The sequence below is a fragment of the Mirounga angustirostris genome, unplaced genomic scaffold (assembly GCF_029215605.1).
Source record: "Mirounga angustirostris isolate CCGP_5_RB_7025 unplaced genomic scaffold, mMirAng1.0.hap1 SCAF_7, whole genome shotgun sequence".
NCBI lineage: Eukaryota > Metazoa > Chordata > Mammalia > Carnivora > Phocidae > Mirounga > Mirounga angustirostris.
In genome coordinates, this window is record NW_026991715.1 from 22,150,660 (window position 1) to 22,168,273 (window position 17,614).

Sequence of the window (17,614 nt, forward strand, 5' to 3'; positions counted from 1 at the left end):
TTTGAACCCCGAACACCAGAGCCCATGACGTAACTCCACAGCGCCCGGGCCTCCAGGCCCTTTTCCGAGCCGCGTCCGCCCGGGCGGGGATAAGGTTACAACGTCCGCGGCCGTCCGGGCCGCTCGGAGCTTTGCGTGCGGCTGTTACGGCCGTTTATGTTTGAATTTCCCTGAACCGCTGGGTGTGGGCGGCGGCGCGGACCCGCCCCGGAAAACCTCGGGGCTCCTTCCCGCCACTCGCAGGCCCGGCCCCTCCGGGGGTCCTCGCGGGGTGGCGGGAAGGCCCGGCCGCCGCGGGGCCCTGGGCCGCCGGGCGATCAGTCCCCGGCGCCCCACTCCGCCGCCCTCAGCGTTTCCCCAGCCACGCCCAGCCCCGCGCGCCAGGCTGACGGTTGCCCGAGGCCCCGATTTTGAATTTACAGGCCCGGCCCCCGAGCCCCGGAGCGCGCCGCCGGCTCTCCATTGGCCGGCGACGGTCACGTGGAGGTGCCGGCGCGCGCCGGCCATGTTGGAGAGTGCGGCGCCACTGCCCGCGCCACCTCCGCCCCCCGCCGCCCTGCTCCCTCCCCCCGCCCCCCCCCCCCCCCCCGTCGCTCCGCGCCGCCTGAGAGGAAACAAAGTGCTGCGGGCGGGAGACTCGGCGGCGGCGGCGGCGCGCGGACCTTGCTCGGCCTTCCCGGTCACCCTCGCCCCGAATCGTCCCGAGAGTGTGTGTGAGTGTGTGTGCATATTTCCTTACAAAGGGCAGCTTACGATTGATTGATTGGCAGTCTTCCCCCTTGGCCCTTTGTGCTGTAACCCGGCTCCCGCCGACCCAGGTGCTTCTCCCTTCCCACGCCGGCTTCTCCGCGGGCGCGGGTCGTCGGTTTGTGCCTTCGGTCCCCCGCTTCGCCCTCTGCAGCCCCCTCCGTGTCCCGTGCTGCCCGCGGCCTCCCCGCTCTGCTCAGCCCGCCAGTCGCCCCGCCGCCCGCCATGGCGACCGCGACCCCCGTGCCGCCGCGGTCGGGCAGCCGCGCCAGCGCCCCCGCTACGCCGCTGAGCCCCACGCGGCTGTCGCGGCTGCAGGAGAAGGAGGAGCTGCGCGAGCTCAACGACCGGCTGGCCGTGTACATCGACAAGGTGCGCAGCCTGGAGACGGAGAACAGCGCGCTGCAGCTGCAGGTGACGGAGCGTGAGGAGGTGCGCGGCCGCGAGCTCACCGGCCTCAAGGCGCTGTACGAGACCGAGCTGGCCGACGCGCGACGCGCGCTCGACGACACGGCCCGCGAGCGCGCCAAGCTGCAGATCGAGCTGGGCAAGTTCAAAGCCGAGCACGACCAGCTGGTCCTCAAGTGAGTGCCCGCCTGGCGGCCGCGTTAGCCCACATAAGAGGCGGGGGACTCCAGCTCGGGGGGCAGGAGAGCCGGGCCAGGTGCCCACGCCCTTCGGAAGGAGAATCGGGTGTTTCTTAGCGGGGACAGGGGTCGCGGAGGGGGCTCGAATTGGAGCGACGGTGCGACCGGGATGCACATTTCCGTCTCCCGGCTACCGAGCAGGACAGAGCGAAGCGCGCACCTGAGGCCGCCAAGGAGGAGCGGCCGGCTTCGGGCCTCGCACCCCGAGACTTAGAAGGGTTCTCCGGCGGGCCCCAGGTGCGGGGTGGTGGCGTCTGGGCGCGCGCCCGAGTGCGCGCTCCGGTTTCCGGCCGGACGGGAGACAAAGCGGCGGGTGGGTTTGCGGTGCAGGGATAGCCGGCCGGGGAAGATGGGCTGCCCTCCTCAAGAATGAATGAGCTCTGCGCGGGCGGAGAGAGGAAGGGGAGGGACCTGCCTCCCGCTTCCCGGTCTCCCGGGGGTGGGTCCCGCTTTGGCGCGCTCAGTCTGGGCCCTGTGACATTTTGCAATCGTTCTACGCCTGTCTTGGGCGGGGGGGGGGGGGGGGGGGGGGGGGCGGGGTCTGAACTGCGCGCCTCTGCCCGCCTAAGGCAAGTTGGGTGTTTAAGCTCTTTAAAAGCTTTCTTCGGGGAAGGGTGTCCTTTCTTTCTGCAAAGTCAGGCGCAGGTTCCCTTGGGTGCTTTTGTGGACCTGACGACGAAAGCTGGGTTTTTGCATGTCATGGCCACCGTTCTGTGATCCGCGGACTTCCTACCCCCCCCCCCCCAGCAGCAGTCTCCTTCCCGAGCTTGTGCACCCCTTTAATGTAGTCACTTGGGTCTTTCTGGTCCTGGCGAGACCTTTTCAGCCCCCGCGTCTGTCATTGTAATTAACGACCGGCCAGGGCAGGGGAAAGGGTTGTTGGAGTGTGAAGTGTTGTGGAGAGGTTGAGTTTGTAATTATTACACCTAAGGGGGTCTGAGCTCTGAGTCCGGAGCAGGAGGATAAACTGGCAAGGCTTTGCTGAGCCTACCTTGACTTTCCGATGAGCAAAATGGCATAATTATAATCAGTACGCAACTAGTGTTGATGTCATGCTTTAGATATTTGTTAAATTTGCTTCCGGAACTCATGGTCTCCGTCCTGCATTGTCCGTTGAAATTTCTGGGTATGTTTGACTCTTGACTTTGACTCTGCCCATGAATGTCTGTCTGTATCTATGTGAATGCCCCTGTCTCAATCTCTATGATTTTGTACGTGTGCATCTTTACTTCCCCACCTTATTAATATTTCAAAAATGGTTCATAAAAAGTAAGTGCACTTGATAAAAAAGTAATTGTAGATTGGCTTATAGTGAAAGACGGGTGACATTCTGCTTTTTCCAGGAGGCAATTGTGTTTAGCTCTCTTTGTTTTTATTTATTTGGGTGTTTAGTTTTATAACTCAGTAATAAGCTTATTTTTCTATTTCTTGGATTTACCAACCTTTGGAGTCATCTTTTGAAGTGGGTCATTTCACTCACTCCATTGTCCATTTTTTTTGTACTGTCCAATTTTTGTATTTTTTTGTCACTGAATTTTTTCATATCCTAGATGCCATTGCATGTAATGACTTGCCATTACTGTATGTACCACTAAGAAAAAAAAATTAGAACCACCTGTGTAGGATCCATCCTGTTGGACTCATTTCTGTTTCAGAGATGTTAAATGTGACAGGTTAAGTATCTGTTATGTGCCAGTCACTGTTTTATGTGCAGAGATTACAGAGATTTTTAAATAAATTTAAATAAATTACTGATCTTATGTTGCTGAGTACAGCTGGGCGATACCCAGCAAATGGATGAAGGTCCTGTTTCATCTAATCTGAAGCATTTTGGTGCTGATGCTTTTATACTCTTTTCAAAAGTTAACTGAGTGTTTTTCACGCCATAACAAGACTGCCACCTGGCTGACTGTAGTTATAAAATGGTATGTATGGAGGGGGAGGGGGAAATGGAGGAAGGGAGTCAAAGCATACACACAGTACAAGATAAATAAGTACGAGATATGTAATGTATAACACACTGTCTATAGGTCATCATGCCATACAATATATAGGGAAGTTAAGAGGCTAAATCCTAATGGTTCTCATCACAAGGAGAATTTTTTCCCCTTTTTTCTTCTTTTTGTATCTACATGAGAAGATGGATGTTAGTTGAACCTATTGTGTTAATCATTTCTTGGTATATTTTAATCAGACCATCATGCTGTATGCCTTAAACTTACACAGCGATGTGTGTCTATTTGTCAATTAAAGTGGAAAAAATGCTATGTATGGGTTGTAAGATGCATGCTAGTTTCAGCAAGATAAAAAGTGAAGAATATGTGTATTAGAATCGATAAAATAATGTTTGTGGTATAATATTAGGTAATAACAGGTATTAGAGGAATAAAAATAAAGCATGGTGGGGCGCCTGGATGGCGCAGTTAAGTGTCTGACCCTTGGTTTTGTCTCGCATGATCTGGTAGTGAGATCTAGTCCTGCTCTGTGAAGAGTCTGCTTGGGACTCTCCTCCCTCTGCTCCTCCCCTTCACATGTGCAGGTGAGCTCTCTCTCTAAAATAAATAAATCTTTAAAAAAAAAAAGTAAAGGAGGGTGAAGGGATGGTTTGGTTAAGGAAGGCCTGTTTAGGGATTGAAAATTGAAAATAATATCCCCTGAGATATCCTTTAGTGTGCTGGGATTAAAAAAATTTTTAAAAATCTGTGTGTATATTCCTTTTCTCCGCATCAGATGCATTTTCTTTTCAAACATGCCATCAATTGCTCAAAATATGCCACGTTTTACTTCGTTTGAGGTTTCAACCCTGATATTAAAAAAAATGTTTTTTTAATATTTTATTTATGTATTTGAGAGAGAGAGCTTATGCATGAGGGGGAGGTAGGAGAGGGGAGGGGCAGAGGGACAAGCAGACTTCCCACTGAGTGTGAGTGAAGCTTGGGATCAGGACCTGAGCCGAAGTCAAACGCTTAACTGACTGAGCCACCCCGGTGCCCCAATCCTGATTTTTTGGGTACAATTTTGTCCCTAAAATGGCCTTTTCATTAGTCTTGTTGACTAAAGAAGACTTTTTATTTTATTTTATTTTTTATATTTATTTATTTTTATTCTTATGTTAATCCCCATACGTTACATCATTAGTTTTAGATGAAGTGTTCCATGATTCATTGTTTGTGCACAACACCCAGTGCTCCATGCAGAATGTGCCCTCCTCAATACCCACCACCACGCTAACCCATCCTCCCACCCCCCTCCCCTCTAGAACCCTGTTTGTTTTTCAGAGTCCATCGTCTCTCATGGTTCGTCTACCCCTCCGATTTCCCCCGCTTCATTCTTCCCCTCCCGCTACCTTCTTCTTTTTTTTTTCTTAACATATATTGCATTATTTGTTTCAGAGGTACAGATCTGTGATTTAACAGTCTCACACAATTCACAGCGCTCACCGTAGCACATACCCTCCCCAGTGTCTATCACCCAGTCACCCCATCCCTCCCACCCCACCCCCCACTCCAGCAACCCTCAGTTTGTTTCCTGCAATTAAGAATTCCTCATATCAGTGAGATCATATGATACATGTCTTTCTCTGTTTGACTTATTTCGCTCAACGTAATACCCTCCAGTTCCATCCACGTCGTTGCAAATGGCAAGATCTCATTCCTTTTGATGGCTGCATAATATTCCATTGTATATATATACCACATCTTCTTTATCCATTCATCTGTCGATGGACATAAAGAAGACTTTTTAAAGATATGTAATTGTAATATCTTTTACATAACTATTCTTTTTTCCCCTGAGCCTTTCTGCACTTAAGACATGCTGTGCAGCTGACATCCTAGGAATCAACCCGATTTAGACCCAGTTTCCCCCTAGATCACATATTTTCCTTTCCTTGGTGTCTTCCCTCATTTTGTTGGAGAGCATCTTAAGTAACTTAGAAAAATTGGCAGGATGTAAACTCTGAGTCCTGTGTGTCTGAAGGTAACTGTTTTGTCTCATGATTGATTGATAGTTGGGTTAGGTATAGAATACTGGTTCAGCATTTTTTCCTCAGAACTTGGGAATTATCATATTGCTTCATTGTCTTCTAGCATCCAGTGTTGTGATCTCTGTCTGATGCCAGTCACAGTTTTTTTTTTTTTTAAGATTTTATTTATTTATTTGACCGAGAGAGAGAGATAGTGGGAGCAGGAACACAAGCAGGGGGAGTGGGAGAGGGAGAAGCAAGCTCTCTGTTGAGCAGGGAGCCCAATGTGGGGCTTGATCCCAGGACCCTGGGATCATGACCTGAGCTGAAGGCAGACGCTTAACAACTGAGCCACCCAGGCGCCCCACAGTTACTTTCTTTTGGTAATTGCTTTTGCCTTTCCTCTGTGTAAGCTCTGGAATTTTCTTTTATCCCGATTTTCTGAAATTGCATGGTGGTGAGCCTAGGAATGGATATTTCCATTATGCATTCTTACTGTTGCCAATAGTTTCTTTTTATTTAAAGCCTTAATCTTTATTTAGCTCTGGGAAACTTACTTTATTCCATACTTTCTGTGCTTTGTTTTCTTTGTTCTCTGGTGGAGATGTTGAACACTTCTGTCTCATAATTTTTTTTCCATTCTCAGAAATTATTTTGACTCTTCCGTAGCTCAGTAGTGACATTGTAAAGGCTGAAGTCATACTTTTAATTCCAAGAAATCTTTTTGTACAGGTATTTCTCTTTCATTCACTCTGTTTCTGTTTTAAGGATGCATTATTTTCTTTATTCTGTCTGAGGATAATACTTAGGATTTTCTTTTTTTTTTAAATTCTTTTCTGTTTACTGGATTATCTCTTTTTCCCTCCCTGGTCACTTGTTCCTTTTGTTTGGTTTAGTTTTTTTTGCAAGTGATTTTTGTCATGTGCATGATCCTTGATTGTCACCATTTATAAATGAATGGGTGAGCATCACTGCTTTAGTTGTTCAGGTAGCTCCTTCCCTGCCTTTTCTGATGCAAGGACAAATTAGGACCTCTATGTATGAATGGGCTGTGCCCTTGGCTAACTTGCTGGAAAGCCTGTAGTTAGGGTAAGATAAGCTGAGGAGGATCAGGTGCAAAGCTGTTCCATGAGTTAATGGCCCCATTTTGAGTCTCCCGCACTTTCCCCTGTAGTCCTTCTATGCATGTTTTGTGATATGTACTTTTATATACTCTTCATCTTCTAGAAATTTTTTGGAATGTCTGCTGATGATCCCTTCCCAATTCACTTTGATGCTATAGGTTTATTTCATGTGGCATACTTAACTGCCTTTTTATTAGGGTATAGTGGGGCGGCTAATGCCTATATGTAGAAATCTTGCAAGTCGTTTAATTTTGACCAATAATTGAAGTATAATTTGTAAGATGTAAAGGAAGAAATTTTTTGTCTGTTTGGGTCCATTTAACTCTTTTGTTTGATAATTATTTTCTGTTTTTAGTTTTTTATTTAGAGTCTTTGTAATTAGTGTATCATGTAGGTGGGTTAAGAAAATTATACATTCCAGGAGCGCCTGGGTGGCTCATTCCCTTAAGTGTCTGCCTTTGGCTCAGGTCATGATCTCAGGCTCCTGGGATTGAGCACCACCTAGGGCTCCCTGCTCAGTGGGGAGTCTGCTTGTCCCTTTCTCTGTGCACCCCCTTCATGCTCTCTCTCTCTTGTTTTTTCTCTCTCAAATAAATAAAATCTTAAAAAAAAAATACAGATTCTAAAATTACTTGGTCCCTTTTTGGTTCCTCAGCACACACTGTACCTCAAAGACAGAAGAATTCGTGGAGACGTTTGGTCCTGCTGGAGAGAATTTGATAATAGCTTCCATACACTTGGTCTATCACAGAAAAACATCTCAGATCTAAGATATAGCTACTCTGATTCAGTCCAAACCTGTTTATATTGATTGGAAACTTTTTGGGCAACAATTTCTAAGAATGATGATGAGTGCTATCAGTCAACACTTTAAACAAAAAGGGAAGATTGACATTCAGTATTAACTAATTATACAGGGAAGCTAGATAAAAGAGAATTCAATTTGTTGGTAGGTAGTTCAGTAACTAATTTTGTGGGTACAATTTTTTTTTTCGGTGTTACAGGTTCCCAGTTTTTTGTGTAAATCCTTAAGGCCAGGTGTGTTCTGAAAGTAAAAACACTTTGAATTTTAAAGAAGGTAATGTGCATGTACTGTATAGGATATCCCCAGTGGGGTCTGGGGGGTAGCACTCCATTGTGAAACAGGTATTTCTGCAAGGCAAGATATTAATAGTTATAGTAAGTGGAGAAAGATGACTAAAAATAGCCTCATGTCCATTTAGGTCAGGTTTTATCAGCAAATGAATTAATGAAAATTTTAGGTTTTAGAAACTCTGGAAGTGCATATAGGAGAATATGGATTTGTGCTTTTATTTTTTTTTAAAGATATTATTTATTTATATATTTTAGAGGGAGAGCACATGAGTGGGAGTGGTGGGAGGGGCAGACTGGGAGGGAGGGAGAGAGCTTGATCCCATGACCCCGAGATCGTGATCTCGGCCAAAAACAAAAGCTGGACACTCAACTGATTGGCCACCCAGGTGTCCCTGGATTTGTGTTTTTAAACTGATTGCTTTTTATTAAGTTCACTGGATTCATCAAGTTCTAGAAGTTGTCTTTTATTCCTCATTTGTTTTGTGGTAGATTTTAAAGCTTGAAAAGGTGCAAAATTAACTCTAAAGTAAAGTTTCTCTTTTGGAGAGTTATGAATTAATTAGGAAAGTGGTGATGGGGGCTTACTGGTATATAACATAATGGATGCTGTAGGGTTGTTTAAGATGCTGAGCCAGTTTTACTGTCCATTTAAAAAAACTAAAAAGAATGTCTCATGAAATAGTTTCATGTTTTATAGGTATTAGGCCTCAAAGCCACTGTTTTCAAATTAATCTTTGAGATAATGTACAAAATCTGATGATTTAAAGCATAATTTCTTGCCTTTTCAAAACAAATGGTGCTTCTTTTTAAGTATAATTAAATGAAAATAAAAGTTTATTTTTTGTCCAAAGAGTATAATGTTGACTGTGTTTCTTCATGGTATATATACACCTGAAGATTTGTTGACTTTCTGTCTCCAGTCCCAAGCACCATTGCTTTGAGGAAGATGGATTTGCGGGTGAGAGATTAAGTCTATTTGTATATTTCTTTGGGCAAAATAACATTCTTTTGATTTTGCTCTGTTATTACATTTGGGTTTGCGTGTTTTCATTTAAAAGTGCATACTGGTACTTACTTGCTGCTAACAAATATATTTGGGACGCTGTCAGTCACAATAGCATGAGATTGGGTTGTATCAAGCAGGAGGACTACATGAAGTTGCAGCTTATTTTTTGTGACTTGGGGCAGGTACTTTAATTCTTTGAGTCTGCATTTCCTCGTCTGTATAATTAGGATTAGGAGTGAGTAGTAGTTTTCAGAGTCTCAGGAAGAATTAAGAAACTTAAACCATTTTTTAGCCTGTTATTTACTTGTGTCATAATAATGGATGAATTTTTACCCAGCAGTATTTGTATAAAATATTGCTAATATTTTAGCAAGGAATACTGCTAAAAATTGTAGCCATTTTAAAGAGTACTGAAATGTAAATATAAAATAATTTTTCCTATTACTTTCCTAGTGGGGAGGGAGGGGCATTGGAATTTACTATATATTTGGACTTAGTACATGCATATACTTCCTTTGTTGGCTTTCTACATATTTTAGTCACTGATGGAATTAAATTTAGGAAATGTCATAGGGTAAACAACTCTGTAGGCTTGTTTTAACATTCTTGTTCAGTTTTCAAACCTAAAATACTAAATGCTAATCTGCTTTAGGGAATTTTTCTTTGTACATAGGATGATTAGTTGGAAAACAGAAACCTTCATGTTTTACTTGTCTTTTGTTCATGTCCTTATTTTGCTCTGGTAGAAACAAGTTGACAGTAACACCTGGCCTTAATACAAGAGCTATAAACTTGCATGCTAAAGTTAATTTTCAGGGGAATAAATGGAAGGATGAAACCCCTAGAATTGGTGTTAAAGTCTAGGAAGCAAACCTAAGTAATTAAACTGTCATAACACTTCCTTTCTGTGCTTTCAAAGGATGTTTGGTAGAGCAAGATACCTGTTGGAGTTGTTGGAATTTAATCCCTAGGTTTAATCCCTTCAACTAGATAATCTTTTAGTGTACCCAGATTTAAGAAAGTAAACATGGAATAAAAGATAAAGCGTTATAAAAATATGCTGCTGATTCTTTTTTTTCCCCCTCTGCACAGTCTGTTAATATTTGTTCTTTAATTTGTCCAGATGACATCACCTCTGGTATGTCTGAGTTAGAGATCTTTAGAATTTTATATCATAAGTGTAGGTCTGTTTTCATTCACAAATAGTGAGATTGAGGCTGAGGCGTCAAGTGAGTGATGGGAGCCTAACTGAAGTTCCCAGTTATTACTGGGATCTAAGGAAGTTTCCTAATCAGGGTTTTTAACTTCTTTTTTTCACTGTACTTCTGTGGGAAGGGGATTGTGTGTTGGCTGTTATATTTGGGGAAATTAAAAAAAATGAGCTTTTTTATTATACAAAAATTATGTTTTATGGAAAATTAGAAAAGACAGGTTTGCACCAAGAGGAAAATTAAAATCACCCTTAGTTCCGTAAAAAAGCTCTGAAGTTTTCCGGTTAATATCCATATTATTAACAAAAAATGTTTTTTTTTAACAAAATCATTCTTTTTTTTTTTTTTTTTAAAGATTTTATTTATTTGAGACAGAGAATGAGAGAGAGAGAGCACATGAGAGGGGGGAGGGTCAGAGGCAGAAGCAGGCTCCCTGCCGAGCAGGGAGCCTGATGCGGGACTCGATCCAGGGACTCCAGGATCATGACCTGAGCCGAAGGCAGTCAGTCGCTTAACCAACTGAGCCACCCAGGCGCCCCTTAACAAAATCATTCTTGATAAATACTGATATGTAACCTTTTTTCATGCAGCACTATTTTGTGAATATCTTTACATGTCAGTAAATGTACTGTACTATCATTTAACACATTTTAAAGATACATTGGTAACTTTATTGGTCACTTAGCTTACAGTGATCAAGGATGTATGCTTCACAGTTGACTATATATCTACCCAATTTCTCAGAGGCCATTAGAGCACCACGATGATCCTCTTCTCTCTTGCTGACAGTATAACAGGTTTTTTCTTTTGGTTAACTTAATGGTTAAATGTTAACTAGTTTACTGGTTAAATGTTAACCACTGGGTAAAGTAATTACCATTTTGCCAATTCTTGATGCCATCAGCAGCAGATGAGGGTCCATTTCCTGTTTAGAGGAATTTAATTTTAATTTTGGAAATTTTTTCTAGTTCTTGATTTTTTTTTTTTTTAAGAGAGGGGTAGGGTGGGAGAAAGAGAGAGAATCCCAAGCAGGTTCCACACCTAGCACAGAGACTGACATGGGGCTTGATCTCAGGACCTGGAGATCATGACTTGAGCCGAAATCGAGAGACGTACCCTTAACCAACAGCCACCCAGATGTCCCAAGTTCTTGATCATTTTTATATCATAATGCTAATGTTGTTGGCATAAAGGGGTCAAACAATCAAAACTCACGTTACAATCTTAGGTTTTTGCTGATATTTTTGGTGTAGGCCTAGATGATAAATACTGTTTTCCTTAGCTAATCTGTTTACTTGGTCCTTTTACATTTTAACTGTTTGCCTTCACTGCATTTGGATTTACTGAACACAGAATTAGAACCCTTTTGCTGCTAGAAGAGGTCTTGGATCGTGCAATCTAACCAACTCATTTTGTGGATACAGAAATTGAGACCTACGGAGATTAAAGTACTTGTGCAAGATACAGGACAGAAAGTGCTAACATTGACTTCGTGCTTGCCGTGTTCGCCAGGCACGGTGCTAGATGCTTCATGGACACTGTCTTTTAAGCCTTATGATAGCCCTGTTTGATGAGTGAGGAAACTTGAGGTTCAGAGAACTTAGCAGATAAATGGTAGAGCTAGAATAAGTCCTAGCTCTGTCTTCTAGCATTGCCAGAGAGTTTATACATGGATCATTTCAATTTTTTTTTAAAGTAAGCTCTGTGCTCAACATGGGCCTTGAACTCATGACCTGGAGATCGAGAGTCACGTGTGCACCAACTGAGCCAGCCAGGTGCCCCCCTGTGCCATTTCATGTAATCCCTACATCAGTGCTGTTCTATGGTTTACCAACCTGAAGCAGGCTCACCACGCACTGTCATTGCATTGGGACTTGAACCCTTACATGGGACAGCTGATTTTCAGGTCTGTTTGGTTATTTTTGCAAATGGTACTGGATGTGCATTTTTCTCAGTGATAGTTCATAGTCCCCAGGAGGTAATTTTGGATTTGTCAGTAGAGTGCAGAAATGGAAACAGCTGTTTGAAATACTAATGGACAGCTTCACTTGCTAATAAGGAAAGGGTGAAGATGAATTACTGAAGATGAATTTACCTTTTCTTAAAAAGCTACTTTCTTTCTTTACTCTGCCTTAATAGTAATTTTAAGAGGAATTAAAAGCTCTAAGTCTTTAATACTCATGAAAGAACTGATTTTTTAAAATTTAAATTTAAAAAAGTTTTTTTTTGAGAAATGTTCTTTTCATTTTTTATTCAGCACACATTTGTGGAATGGTACTATATGCCAGGCCTTGACCCAGATGCTGGGAATAGATGGGACACTCAGTCCTTGTTATCAAGTTGCTTACAGTCTTGTGGGCAAGGCAGAAAACAAAGACTGTGCTATTGTGATAATGTAAATGCAGGACGTTAGTACAGTGTAATAAGTGTTATGATGGTAGGTATCCACATGGTGCTGTGGAGGAAAAGACTACCACTTAAGGCAAACTGGGAGCCTTTTGAAGTTTTGAAAGATATCCCAAGGGGACTGGGGAGGCATTGAAGTCTGAGCTAAGTGTTGGGAGCTAAGTAAGTACGAGTTGGCTGGAAAACATTAGGAGAGGGTGTTTTCCTGAATGGCAAGTAGTTTCATCTAATTAGAGCAATATATATGTATGTATGTGGTAGAGGACAGTTGAATTTTAAGAAATGAGGAGCTTCAAGAAAAAAGTGACATGAATGGATGAATGGTCTGGCCATTCTGTGGAGGAAACAAAGAATAGAGGTAAAACGTCCATAAGGACACTTGGGAAGTTATGAGGTGGCTCCTGAATTCAGGCAGGCAGTGGGAAAGGACAGAAAGTGCATTTAAGAGATGCTAAGCCTGGGAGATTGGGGAGAAGAGTCTAGGCTGACTCTGCTTCTCTGCTTGGGTGCCTGGGGAAGTATTGCTCTTAGAGCTTGATGGATAAGGAACTGGTTTAGAGGACCTACTCAGGGTTAGTGGTGAATTAGTGTTGCTTGTTGGACTCCTAGGTGGAGATCTTAGCTGGCAATCTAGAGTACTTTCCTGGAGCTCTGAGAAGAGACTTTGACTGGAGGTATAGTTTTAGGAACATGGGTGATATTTGCGGATAAAGACAAAAGAGAAGGGGGCAAAGACATGGAAAACATCTACATGGGAGGACTAGGTAGAGAGAGGAAAAACCCACAGTGGAGATGGTAAGTAATAGAGAAGTAGAACAAGGTTGAGTCATAGGACAAGGAGATTTCTGAAGGAATGCTAGTGTAGTTTTGGTATGATAAGGCCTAAAAGTATCTATTAACTTTGGTGGCTGGAAGGTTATTGTTGATTGTGAGGAGTGCCTAATGCTAGTAAAGGGAGGTAGGATCAAAGGAAGTGGGATAATTAAGGAAGGAGTGGGAAGAAAGAGATTGTGAGATTACTTGTACAAGAATGTTGGCTCTGAAGAGGAGACATTCTTAGAGGTTTATTCAAAGTAGATTCTCAGTTGAACTTTATATCATAAAACATTGGGTAGGGGGCCAGAGCACTTATCCGTCTGATAATGCACTTCACCTCTTTTGCTTAAAACATTTTAGTAGCTTCTAGGATAAAGACTGAAACCCTCAGTATTACCCAATTGCAGGGTGACCATGTAAGTTAGTATCCAAATAGGGATACTTATGTGTGAAAGAGGAAGCCATAAATTATGCTGGGACAACTGGCATGAATGGAAATTGTCCTGGGCAAACTGGGACATAGTGGTCATCCTACCTCAAAGTTCTTCTCTGCATGAGCTGGCTCCTTTCTGATTCCAGCTTCATCTCTCACTATACTTGGTCTTGCTCTCTCCCCTCACTGTGAAGTCCTTTATTCAACCCTGTTTACCATGCTCCCTCTTAATAGCAACTTCGCAAAAGCGCTTTCCTTTGTTTGGACTTCTCTCATCCTTGGGTTAATTTCTCATCTCTCAGATGTCCACTGTACCCATTTTTTAGGGAAGTCTTCCCTGACTATCAGATGTTTTTAATATGAGCCTTGAAAAACAAACTAACCAACCTAGGACTACCCAGCAGTGTTTATGTGTGTACATAATTTAAGGACTCTTATCAGTTCTCCCAAGGCTTCTCATGAGAAAAGGTTACCTTCATTTATTTTCACTGCTCGTTTGGTATTTATTTCTGTATCTAAATGACATTATTGACTTTGTGCTATGGAAGATGGGGAATTGAGTTCTTCATTCTATTATCCATAATATATTTTCTTCCTGTTATCCTCCTAGTACATTACATTTTAGTTTAGATTGCTTTAGATCAGCTTTTGGTTTTTTTAAAGTATTCATTCAGTGTGTTGCTACAAATCCTTCTTTAACACCAGTTAGCTCAAATGTGGCTTTTAAATACAGAAATGATATTATCGTAATTGCAGGTTGTACTGATTTATATATGACTTTATATCTAGTAAAGGGGAACCAGAATATCAGGAGTAGAGTTCAGAGGTAAAGAAAGCCTTCAGTTCCACTTTCAACTCTTATTTTGTTATTTTGTTTTATTTTAAAGATTTTTTAATTTTTTCATTTGAGAGAGAGGGGGCACGAGTGAGAGGATGGGGGGTGGGGAGGGGCAGAGGCAGAGGGAGAAGCAGGCTCCCCACTGAACAGGGAGCCCGATAGGGGGCTGGATCCCAGGACCCTGGGATCATGACCTGACCCGAAGGCAGACGCTTAACGGACTGAGCCACCCAGGGGCCCCCTACTATTTTTTATTTTTTAATTGAAGTACACTTGACGTACAATCTTACATTAGTTTCAGGTGTATGACATAGTGATTTCACAGCTCTGTACATAATGCTGTGTTCACTGCAAGTGTAGCTACCATCTGTTACCGTATAACTCTATTTTACTACCATTGTACACTCTTACAATACCAGTGCTGTATTCCCTATACTGTACCTTTCATCTCTGACTCATTCATTGCGTGACTGGGAGCCTGTATCCCCTTTCCCCTCAGCCATTTTGTCCATCCCCCCCATGCCCCACCCCTCTGGCAACCTTCAGTTTGTTCTCCATATTTATGGGTCTGTTTCTGCTTTTCAACTTTATTTTAAGAACATCAAAAGTGAGTGCCTGCTCCTGGGGTTCCCTCTCCCAGAGAGGTGCATTCCCTTTGCTTTTCTAGTTGGTGGTCTGTTCAGAGCTCTCCGTCTGTCTGTTGTCTCAGTTCCTGCAAGCCAGCATGCCTGCTCCTGTGCACTTAGAAGCATCTCTCGAGGTAGTTGTAGCCACACTACACTCCTTACCAGGGTTGTCCAAGTCATCTCCTGAGGTACTAATTATTAATTATTTATGTTATTGCTGGTGTTGTGGCTAGAAAACTGCATAGGTTTTGAGAGGGTTGTTCCAACTTTATTTTCCCATTTGATCTGTTACTCTAGTGTCTGCAGATGTTAAGAGTTTTCAGGAGCACATACATTTGTGTTAACGGCAGCCATGCCCGTGTGTGCTATGAACATAACCTCCAACAGAACTCATTAGAGTTCTGTCCTGAGTTTTTCTTCCCTGTACCCAGTCTTTTGATTACCTATGAAGATAGCATTTTTTCCCCCACTTAGTTTTGTCTAATTTATATAGGAAGACTTGATACTGTAAAAATATCAAGTCATTTAGAATCACTTTTTGTTGTGTTTTGTTTTTAATTTTATGTTACTGAAGAAATAGCATTCAGAGCCTTGTGCGCTTCTCTAGGCTAGTTGTGTTGCCTAAACATTGACAGTTTGAATATAGAATTCTAAGTTGTAAAGGATATTTCCTAAGGATTTTGAAAGCATGCTTTATAGTTTTCTAGCTTTTATTGTTGCTAAGAAGTACTAATGAGTGAAAAATTAGAAAGCTTGTAGCATCTTTTTTTTTTTTTGGTCCAATTCTGAAATTTTCTTTTTCTTTAAGATTTATTTATTTGGGCACCTGGGTGGCTCAGTTGGTTAAGTGTCTGCCTTCGGCTAAGGTCATGATCTCAGGGTCCTGGAATCAAGTCCCCCTGTTGGGCTCCCCTCTCAGTGGGGAGTCTGCTTCTCCCTCTCCCTGTGCCCCTCCCCCCTGCTTGTACTCTCTCTCAAATAAATAAAACCTGTATTTACTTATTTATTTGAGAGAGAGAGAGAGAGCATGCACAAGCAGGGGGGAGGGGCATAGGGAGAGGGAGAGAGAATCTCAAGCAGACTCGGCGCCCAATGTGGAGCTGGATGCAGGGCTCAATCTCATGACTCCGAGATCATGACCTGTGCAGAAACCAAGAATTGAACACTTAACTGACTTCACCACCCAGGTGCCCCCAGTTCGGAAATTTCTTAAGGATGTTTCTTGGTGTGGATCTCTTTTTCTTCCATTTTGCTGGTCATATGGTGGTAGTTTTCAGTCTGGAAATTCATGTCCATCAGTCCTTGGAAACTTTAAAAAATTATTTTATTCATGATTTTCTCCTATTTTACTACTGTCTGAGACTCTTGTTATTTAGATCTTGGACTTCTTAAATTGATTCTTTAGCGTTCTATTTAAAAATTTTTTTCTCTCCTGGATGTTCTCAATTTTATCTTCCAGTTTTTGCTGCCCTGTTAAAAATTTTTCATAGCTTCTTTGTACTCTCTTGATGTTTCTTTATACTGTCTTGATCTTGTTTAAATTTCATGTATGCAGTATTTCCTCTTATCTTTTCAGAAGTCTTTATTTCCTTCCCAGTTCCTTTGTGCTCCAAGTTAATTTCTTTTTCTATGTATTTAGGTCTTTGCATGTGTCAGTGCAGGGTGCGGTTGCTACAGACACCTGCCTCATGACACCCAGCAAACTGGAGAATGGACACTGGACCCCTCCTTTGGAGAAACTTCAGACCACGGAAGTGTCACATAGCAGTGTCCTTTAGGAGTATAGGTGCAAAAATTCCCCAAACAAAATGGTAGCAAACCAAACCTACCACCTTGTAAAAGGACTACATTCCATCACCAAGGGGTTATATCTTGGGAGTACAGGGTTGTTTCAGTCTGTGAGAGTCAGTACTGCAATAAGCCATATTAATAGAATGAAGGGCAACAACCATCTCAATAGATGCATAAAAAACATATGACAGGGCGCCTGGGTGGCTCAGTTGGTTGAGCGACTGCCTTCAGCTCAGGTCATGATCCCAGGGTCCTGGGATCGAGTCCTGCATCGGGCTCCCTGCTTGGCGGGAGGCCTGCTTCTCCCTCTCCCACTCCCCCTGCTTGTGTTCCCTCTCTTGCTGTGTCTCTCTGTCAAATAAATAAATAAAAATCTTTAAAAAAGAAAAAAAAAATGACAAAGTGTACTGTTCTTTCATGATAAAAATATTCAAATGAGGGATAAAAGGAAGCTTCTTAACCTGATGAAGAGTATCTGTAAAAAATTTATGGCTAATATCATACTTAATGGTAAAGACTGGCTGCTTTCTTCCTAATATCAGGAGCAAGACAAGGATGCCCAGTCACACCACTTAGCACTCAACATGTACTGGAAGTTCTAGCGGGGGCAGTTAGGCAAGAAAAAGAAATAAAAGGGGGCGCCTGGGTGGCTTAGTTGTTGGGCGTCTGCCTTCGGCTCAGGTCATGATCCTGGGGTCCTGGGATCAAGTCCCACATCGGGCTCCTTGCTCAGCGGGGAGCCTGCTTCTCCCTCTGCCGCTCCCTGCCGCTCTGCCTACTTGTGATTCCTCTCTCTCTGTGTCAAATAAATAAAATCTTTAAAAAAAAAAAAAAGAAAAAGAAATAAAAGGCATCCAGACTAGGAAAGAAGTGGTAAAACTATCTCTGCAGATGCCATGATTTCATAGGA

General features: G+C 42.9%; 1 protein-coding gene across 1 annotated transcript in view; it reads left to right on the forward strand.

The window, feature by feature from the left end:
• The first annotated feature begins 799 nt into the window (after positions 1-799).
• The window catches only part of LMNB1 (lamin B1), a 53,019-nt gene continuing 36,204 nt past the window's right edge, over positions 800-17,614 (forward strand). Inside the window, exon 1 of the mRNA XM_064595844.1 lies at positions 800-1,331. Coding sequence (XP_064451914.1) covers positions 973-1,331 — 359 coding nt within the window. The 5' untranslated portion in view covers positions 800-972. The remainder of the gene's footprint in view (positions 1,332-17,614) is intronic.